Source organism: Momordica charantia, assembly GCF_013281855.1.
Source record: "Momordica charantia cultivar OHB3-1 chromosome 6 unlocalized genomic scaffold, Mcharantia_2.0 BLBB01000006.1, whole genome shotgun sequence".
Taxonomy (NCBI): Eukaryota; Viridiplantae; Streptophyta; class Magnoliopsida; order Cucurbitales; family Cucurbitaceae; genus Momordica; species Momordica charantia.
Window position 1 is genome coordinate 27,611,951 of NW_028275164.1, and position 10,095 is coordinate 27,622,045.

Genomic DNA, 10,095 nt, shown 5'->3' on the forward strand with positions numbered 1-10,095 from the left:
TTGTATAGCTGAAAATAGGACTTAAACTAATATTTTTAAATATGTATATTATGAAAATAACTAAGAATATAACTTAAATAAAAAACGTTCATCACGATTTCTTTTAAGTATAATATGTAGGAGCGGGGGATCGAACTCCCAACCTATTCAATCATCACTGAGTTATGCTCGTTTTAACAAAAAATGTTCATTACGATTAACTTGATTAATAAGGAAGAGTATATTGTCTTTAAGTACCTAACTTAGCCACTACTAAATACGTAATTAAAATTAAACATGATAAGATATATTGAAGAGTATAGCTATAAATTATAACGACCAATTATAAAATTTTCCATTTTTTATTTGCATGGAATGTTTTTTTTTATTGAGGGTAATTCTCTTATATTAAGCCAATAATATAAATAAATCTATATTTTTTTTAGTACTGAGGTACATGTGAGGTGATAGATCGAAATTACAATCCTTGGTTGAAGATATATGTCAATTACTACTCAATTATGTTCGTTTGGACTATTCTTCCCCGGTTGAAACCAACACATATTTAATCAAGATGATCTACTAACATTAAAACAATTAATTTTGTTTGTTTCTGGAAAAAAACATTTAATTGGTTTGAAATTCAGTCTCCGTAAGTTTGCCCAAATAAAAATTAAAAAAGAAAAAAAAGTCGGTCCCCATACAATTAATATTACCCAATTATCAAATTTCATTGATCCGTAAGTCATTAAGAATTTGATTGTTTTTTATTTTTCAAAACTAATCATTAATTAAGACAAAAATCTTTACTGAAACGGACAACTTTTGTCTGGTGGCTTTGAGGTTAAAATTGCCAAAAGTCATATAAAAGTTCTATACAATGAATGTGTTTTAGAGAAAAATTAATACTCAAATTATTATAAGCTCTCTAAGGATTTATTTATTCCCTATTTAAGCCTACATTTAAAAGTCTTCATTTTGGGTTCACCTAATGGCATTAGGGCCTGTGAAATTTGAAAATAAAATTAAAACAAATTTATAAGAAATTTTAATTAAAGTAATAAAATTATAAAAATTATAAACTATACAGTAGATTTAGAATTTTTAAATTATATAAAAGAAAAAGTAGGTTAAAATACTAGTTTGGTCTCTTTACTTTTAATTTTGGTCTATATATTTCTAAAATATTCATTTTAATGATTGTAATTTCAATGTTAGTTTATTTTAATTTTTGTACGGTTCGTTTTGATCCATGTGCTATTTAAAAGTTATAATAAGTTATTCCTCATTTTAATATTTAAAGAAAATAATTCAAATGAAAAGAAGATTACAAAACAATTGTTCCCAAACAATTCTTCACCCTCATTATTTTACAATATAATAATAATATTATTAAACCTAATATTGTAGATTTGTCCAAACATTGATGGTTATTATAAAAAAAACATTTGAAAGCAAATCATGATGTCCAAATACAAATAATGAGGAAAATGTGAATAATTAAAAAGTATAAAATCATTTGTTACTATTGAAGAATATGATGTGGCGTAAAATGGCTTTACTTTCACCTTCAATGAACTTGAATTTAGCATTCAAAGAATTCAAGCATATAGTATTCATGTTAAACCAAAATATATATATATATATATATATATATATATAGTTTTTTCTAATTTTAGTAATATGCACTTTTAAAAATAATACATAAAAATAAAAAGATTATTATATAATTTGGAAAGGAATGTGAAGAGGATCCGCATTGGACATTTGATTTTAAAAAATTAAGAAATTGAATATGTTCTGTCACCCACTTTTTGCCTTTGCCTTTGGCCGCCCTTTAAATTCCTTGAACGTAAAAGAGTTCATAAGGGAAATGGAGACAAAATAAATATATATTTCTTTTTTATTGGGTTCTTTTCTTTTTAATATTTATTTTATTATATGATTTGACATTGAATTCTTTAAGTGAAACATACCACACACAAAACAAACAATGAACGCAACAGAAACTTTATTCAGTTAGCAGTTTAGTCGTATTTATTACGCTATATTTCGCTTTTTTTTCCTTTTTTAATTTAATTGTTTTAAATTTTCCATTTTCCATTTTTTGAGATATTATAAGATTCTTGTTTATTACTTTCTAAATTATCAGCTTATGTTACCCTACTAAAAAATATAGAAATTCGATTTTTTTTTGGCATTCATAAGTTGAAATATTGATTCAATATTTAGTGAACTTGTTGTTTTTATGAATTTTTTTTATGCTAGCATCAATATATTATTTATTTGTTAGATCAGAGTTCTAGATGAATCAAAATTTGTTGTTTTAAATCGTAATAATTAAGTACAATTTATTAAAACACCGATGTCCGATCCAAAAATGATGAGTTCGCATGTTATACTTAAAAAAATGGTGAGAATTAAGTATATGTTTTTAAATCTATTTCATTTAAATAAGCAAACATATTGTGAGAATAATTGGACAAATTTCAAATGAAGTTAAGCATCATTTTTGTCAACTCAATTAAATTTTCAAAACTCTTAATATGGGTATTATTTTGTTGAAAATGACCTAAACTCTACATCTCCAGATTTGGTTTTTCTAGTATTATTATGTGGTTCAATTTTTACTAATAAGCTTCAAGCCAAATCAAAAACTCATCTACACATATCATCTCAACATTGATTTTTGTCAAAAATAACCTAAACTAACCCTGTTATGCCCCCAAATAATTCAAACAACCATAAGAACCCAGTGGTTCGATGGTTTTTTAGTATCGAAACGGTCCGGTTCATTCCCCATTCTTCCAAACAGTAAAAATCTAAACTAAACCAAACCAAACCAACAAGCTCCAAAACAAGCAAGAGCTCCAAAACCATCTCTTTATCGAATCCAAAAAAATTTAGAAGTTGGATTCACTTACAACGTTCAGTACCCAAATTCACAGCATAAGATGATGAGATCAACTAGTAGAGCTGTTCTTCTAATAGATTCAGTTCCTTCAATCCAGCAAGAGAAAATTCTGGATAGAGAGTTTTACAGAGGAATAACATAAAACTACACATCTTACAAACATGTACTCATAAGAAAATAATTCAACTACCCAAGTGCAGAAACTTCCTGCAGGTTCACATTTATGGCTTTGTATATATACAATAATAGAAAGTTTTTAAACTATTTTCACATGAATGGAGTCACTATCTTCTTCTCTCTTCTCCATCCCTAGCCTTCAACTCCACCATGTAAATCATCTCAGAATCACATAAATACTAAAACACCACTACCAAAGAACAAGTAGAACACTATATTACAGAGCTTACGCCATTAGCCTCCTCGTCTTCATCCTCGCCCTCGTCCTCTACTACACATCTGCCCCAGCTCTTCTAACCCAATGCCTACTACTTCAGATGATAGCAGTGAAAGGAAACAACAATGGCTACCGAGTTGCGCCCATTTTCGACAATAGAGCTATCCTTAGCTGCTCCTGAGTGTATAATCTACTCCCCATTTTGACAGTGGCTTGTTGGATCATTAGATCATTGACAACTGAAATGCTGGCGTGGTTGATATCCAAGTCTAGGTCCTCCAAAGCCGCCATCAGCCGTGCGGCAGGGTAGTTTTTCTTACTAGATTGTATCCGGATCATCGCGTCCCAACTGATTATTTTCACGTCGATATCGGTTTCGATACCATTATTGTTTCCATGGATGTTTGATCCTTTTATGTCTTGATCTGGTGGGGGTTCACTTGAGCTTGATATGCAAGAAGATTCTTTACTAGACATCAACTTCTTAACTGCTTCCAATTGCTTCTCCAGTTCCTCCTTGTCCGATTCTGCAGTTTGAAGCTTCCCTCTGAGCTCGTTGATGTAAGAGATTGCATCCCCAAGAAGTGAAGCTTTGTCCATTTTTGATACATTAGGAACCACAGCACGGAGAGCATAGAATCTTTGGTTTAGCTTTTCTCTCCTCTGCCTCTCTGCTTCAACGTGATTCAGTGGTTCTTCTCTACCATTTGCTGGCTTTCTGCCCCTCTTTCGTGGCCGTTTCTCCGGCTCCACCACTCTGCTACTCTCAACCTCACGAATCACTGAAGCTTCGAGGTCCGAGTGATCGGAGTCGCCGCCAATGCAACCGCTCGATTTCACGGCCCCGGATGATGGAACAATCACGCCAGAAGTGAAAGAAAGCATTCCCTCCTCGTTACTCCCCCTTGAAGTGGGGGATCTCTTCTTCCTGTTCTCATCAGCTGCAAACTGGGAATTACCCGAAGCTAAGTTGTCTGCGCTGGGGTAAGAACTCCTCTTACTCTCCCCAAAATTCAGAATCTCGCCGGATTCCGGCTTCAGCGAATGCGAATTCCCGTCTTTCAAACTGCTGTTATCGTACCCAAATTCAGAGAAGTTTAATTCCCTGGTGAAGAAGCTCTGGGTGTGAACCGGCTGCGACTGTCGGTGGCTCTGTTGGCTCTTCTGGGAAGGAACAGAGCTCGGTGTTCCAGTTACAACGCTCGATTTGGGGTTCTCTGTGTGCGTAATTTTCGAAACTTGCTGGCTATTTGTGGTACTCGGAGCCGGAGATGGAGATGGAGCGGGAGCCGGAGCCGGAGCTGACGCTACTGTATTATTGAGGGGATCCTTAATTTCAATGACGTTTGGTGGCTCAGTGATCCAAAGGGAAGAGGGGTCGTTCTCCCCTTGGTCAACACCACTGATTGGCCAGGTTTCCACCTCCAGATTGTTGAAATTGAACAAAACCCTAACCTTATTCATCAGATCGGAGCTCTGGAAAATCACCTCACTCGACCCCAATTCGACGACTCCATTCGCGGACGGTATACACACCATGGTCTGCAACCCGAAAACCTGACCCTGATGGGCTCGTTCGCAGAAGGAGCCGGCGAGCCGATCCGAGCCGGCCACCCAAACAGGGCTGGAGTCGAAGAAGGCCTGTCCCGGCAATCCGACGCCGGTCATGAAGGACTGGGTCATGGAGACCAAGAAGAACCACTCGGTGTCGGTAACGACCTCGTCGACGGCGTCGTCTTCGGAGGAAGGGGAACCAGAAATGAGGGAGTTGAGCTCACGGAGTACCTTCTTCCGGTGCTCTTGCTCCGATTTCGAGGTCGTGGATTTGGCCTTCTCTTTGCCCTTATCTTCCTCGCCTTTGTAGTACCCATCGCCCCACCCGAGGACGGAGGCGCCGGAGTAGTCGTACGAAGACTGCCAGAAGATAGCGTAGGTCCAGCTCTCGCGAGCGCCTTCAATCAGGGCTTGGAGACGCTGCTGCAGAGTCTCCTGGTTGAAAACCGGCTGCGATTGCGATTGCGATTGACCCACGCCTTTGCTCGGGTCCGCCGCAGTGGTGGGAAGAGAGGAATACGGCGGCTGCGGCTGCGGCTGCGTCGGCGTAACCCAGAAAGAACTCAGATCGGCGCTCATGAATGCGTCCATCATCGAGGGATTCTCATCCGCCCATAGATTCATGGTGGGCGGTAATCGGTAGTCCGTCATTCAACAGTCAGTGAAGAAGTTGACAGTGAAATCCGATCCAGCGGGAAGGTGTCGCCGGAGAAGAGTTACCGTACGGGGTGGGGGATTGGAGGGAGACAAAATTTGGGGTGCATCTGTATGTGGGGATTAAGATTTATTTGAAACGCATTTAGGTTGAATTTTAGCTTAGAAGAGAGGTGGGAGCAAGAAAGCGAAAGCCAAGCCAAAAAGCAGGAGCTGTAGGAGTAATGAATCGCCGATTAAATCGGGGGAAAAAGCCAGCGGACTTCTCTTTCTTTCTTTCTCTCTGTATCTTCGTCCTACGTGGCAGTCTACCATTTGAACTTTGATGGAAGAAGAAATTACTCTGACGCGCTTGAAATGCACGCGCTTTCCCTGATTGGTCCCTTTTTTTAGTCGAACGCAAGCACGTGGCAGATTGCAATTGGGGCTGTCATGCCAATCCCTCACCCGAGTGTTCCCCCCTTCACTGTTCATAAGCTTACACCTGAACTGCATCAATAAAATTATACCAAAAAAAAGAAAAAAAGAAAAAAAAAGGGCTTTAAGTAAACAAAACATGTTGAATTAAATATTCCATTTCCCACCTACTTGCTCAGAAAAAAAACAAATACCATTTATTTGGCTTTCAATAACCAAATTATCATTTTCTAAATAACAATGTAAAAAACTAAAATTATTATGTCAAAACGAGCATTGTTCAGCGGTTATGGTTTTATCATCATACAAATTTTAGTTTGATGCGTAATAAAATCGTTAGTTTTTAAAAATATAAAATAGGTGAAAGAAGTATTAAATACAAAGTAATAAAGTGTAAGGATTTATTAGAGATTTATTATAATAATAAATTTTACAAGTTGAATAATATAAAACTCTAGAAATGGGAAATTGCAGTTGCAAGAGTGGAAGGTGGGGGTTGAAGGAAAAGGGCAGTGGTGGGTAAGGCAAGTTAAAGAGCTTAATCATTTCCAATAATTGTGCATTTTGACTCCTTTCATAATTTCTTGCACCTTCCCCTTTTCTATTTGTTTGTCCAAGACTGTAAAAAAAAAAAAAAAAAAAAAAAAATTGTTTATTTAAAATGATGTAAAAAGCTACTCCCTTTTTGTCCTCCGTTAAACGATATACATATATATAGTCTAATCCGATGGTTAAATGACATCTACTTTTTTCGAAATTAAGAGTTAAATTTATCAAATATTTTTACTTTTCATTTTGAAAGATAACATAAAGGTAAGTTATTAGAAGAGACATTGAAGTCAATAGGCCTCACATTCATGCCAATTGATCATCAGTACCCTATCCTATTTCTGCTTGGTAATTTTCAATCTGTTACTTAATTTTTTTTAAATAATTTGATCTTTAATGTAGTAAAGAGTTTTCATTAAAAATTTTGTTAAATGTTGTTGACAAAAAAGTTGATGTATTATTAAATTATTGTTATATTAACATATATTTTTTTAGAAAATGCATGTCCAATTCATACGTCCAAATGTCTAAATATATTCACAAAACAATCATTTAATGACAAAATTCTAATATGTTTTTTTTGACGACATGACAACTGAGATTTTTTTAATACATTAAAGGTAAAATTCTAAATTCTAAAAGATTTAAGGACTAAATTTAAAATTACTTAAAATATGAAGGACTTTTTTCTTACCCTAAAGTCAACTATGTACTGTTCCTTCTTAAACAAAATAGTACTTCAAAATCAACCCGTAAGACTTTGCTGATTTTGAAGAGCAAATAATTTAAAACATTGAATTTCTAATATTACCTTTTATTATAGTTCCTCTATATAGAGGTATATAAACTTTAAATTAAATGATAGAAATAATAATACAACTTTTCAATATATATTGTTAGAAAAAAAAAACTGATTTGACACAAAAGATCAAGCATACCATGTGGGAAAGGTCACATAGCAGCTTCTTTCTGAGTTTCAACCCATATGATTATGTGCTATGTAATACATACTTAGATATAAGATTATAATAATGTTGACTCGTAAATAAATGATGGGACTAACCATTATCTCTATCTTTTCAGTACTTAGAAACTGTAGAAAAATAAACTAATTAAAATGTAACAAAAAGTCACATTTATATATCAACAAGTGGTAGCATAGCATCGTGTGTAGTAGCATTCAAAAACGACATCTTTGTAAATGAATAGTTGTCAGAGAGTCGTCCTTTTGAGTGGATAGAAAATGAGGGTGTTTGTGGTTTCTCTTTTCTTCCTCCTCGAGTTTAAATTAATTGTTTATCGTTTCCAATTTTTGAAAGCCATAAATGTTTGGTAACTATTTTTGTTTCATGTTTTTCGTTTTTAAAAGACATTTCAAAAAGTTTGTAGAAATTTTGGAAACAACATAATCAAAGATCAAATTACCTACCACCAAATGTAGTTATGTTGATTGAAAAAAAGAAAACGAAAATAAGAAATATGAACGTCACTAAATAGGATATCTCCCCCATTTACAGACCAGAGACATTCCATATTTGAACACACTTACTAACCATTTTGTTCTCTCATTAATTAATTCTCAAGGAAAAAAAAAACATATCAAAATTTTAGTTACAATTTTCTTTTATTTAAAAGACTAAATTGAATACTCCAATGCAAATTTGAGATAGAATTATACTTATACGTATATAAAATGTAGGGGCGTCAATAATTTTGCACTAGAAAAATGATTATTTAATTTTATTAAAAGAAATTGAGTATTTAAGACTATTGAATTAGTTAAAGGTTGAAATCGAAAAAAAAAAAAAAGTGTTACATAAATTGCATAATTAATTTACTTGTGACGAGGATAAATTTCGATCATATGGTTAAAGAAATTTTAGAAAAAAATTATATATTTTCCTTTTGAGGTTTGGGCAAGTTTTATTTATGTTTCCTCCTCCTTTCTTCCTTCTAAATATGATAATTAAAAGCGTGATGTATGTATGTATATATATATATATATATATATATATATATATATATATATATAGTTCTGAATTAAATGAAAAAGGCAAACAAACAAATCTCCACCAAATTTATGGGTCCAACAAGATTAATAATATATGTCCATGCGTGTCGCTTGCACGTGCGCATTATGTCATGATACTTAATTTAAAAAAATATTTTAACTTATTTGAAATTGTAATTTTTACAAATGACTTTTGAATAGAATATAGTACAAAACTGAATAATAGTAGTAGTGTTATATTTTCTTTCGTTTTTCGTAAAATTTATAATATGATAATTATTGATTACAATGAATTTTGTTATAGTTGAACTCACGGTCTAAACATGTTATATTTATAAATTGTTACGAATATAGCAACAAATGAAAACAACCTAATAAAACATAATTTTAAATCATTCTTCACACTGTTTGGTTGATTGTATTTTGATATTTCTATTATTTTAAAATTTAAAATTTGTTCACTCAATATCTAAATCATTAAATTAATAGGCATATTTAAAGTATGTTATTAATCTATTAAACAATAAAATAACAAATAACTTTTTTTTTTAAAGTTTATGAATTAACATAAAAATTTTAAAATCTCATAGAGCTAAATAAAATAAACTTAAAGTCAAAAGAAGCTTAATAAAATTTAAACCTAAAAATACATCTTCAAATGATTTTAAAAAGTTAATCAAATTCTCTGTAACAAAACAAATATACTCAAGAGCTCGAAAAATTTAAAACATATAAAACGAAGAAGATTACTTTACTTTATTCAACTGAGTAGATATTTAAAAAAAAAAAAGAAGGAAAATTATGAAATAATTGATACTATAAAAATTGATTGGGTAGAGTTTGATTTGAGTGGTTCTCCAAACGGCTGACGGAAACTCAACATAATAACTTCCATTCCGTTCCTACAAACAGCCGTCACTCGTTACCGTTAAAATTATTCGCCGAAAAACTCGGCGGCCTGCACCTTCCAATTCCAATTAATCGCGAGTCCATTTCACCCCCGACAGGGCCCCACCTTCGCTTTCGCTAACCCGATTTTTTCTTTTAATAGTGTATAAAGCCACGTAATAACAGGAAACTTTTGTTTTTCTTTTTCGATAGCACGTAATAAGGAAACTTAATAGTAAGAAAATTTGTAATGGATTGTAAAACTGGTCTTTATATGTATAATATTTTTCCCCCATGATATTTTTCTAACATTAATAAAATTCATTCATGTTATTAATATAAAGTATATCACTGATATCTTTATTAATATCAATAATATAATTTTTGTATTATTAATATAATAGTATAAAGTACGTCAATATGAGTTTTTATATTTGTCACCCTTACAGAATATTTTATCATGGGACAGAAATGTAATTATTTATGCTAAGTTTATTATTACAGCAAAAGCTAATAATAATAATAATAATATATAATTTTAGTCATTCATTATAATATAATTAAAAAATTCTCAAAAATTTTAACTTTTATTATTTTACTAACTTTGATTAAATTTTATGTGTGAAATTACATGTTTTATCTTTAAATTTGGAAGGTCATGTCTAATAAACCTATAAATTTTAAAAAGTGTTTAATAGATATTTTAATATTGTGTTTAACAGGTCTTTAAACTTC

At 32.4% G+C, this 10,095-nt stretch overlaps 1 protein-coding gene across 1 annotated transcript; it reads right to left on the reverse strand.

Annotated features, from left to right (window-relative positions):
* Positions 1 to 2,934: 2,934 nt before the first annotated feature.
* LOC111024719 (transcription factor MYC2) lies at positions 2,935 to 5,659 on the reverse strand. Its single transcript, XM_022302493.2, has one exon. The coding sequence runs from the start codon at positions 5,490 to 5,492 to the stop codon at positions 3,417 to 3,419; it is 2,076 nt and encodes a 691-aa protein (XP_022158185.2). The 5' UTR covers positions 5,493 to 5,659; the 3' UTR covers positions 2,935 to 3,416.
* Between the last annotated feature and the right edge of the window lie 4,436 nt (positions 5,660 to 10,095).

Coding starts and splice junctions, on each gene's coding strand:
- LOC111024719 (XM_022302493.2), bottom strand. CDS start 5,492: ATGACGGACTACCGATTACCGCCCACCATGAATCTATGGGCGGATGAG.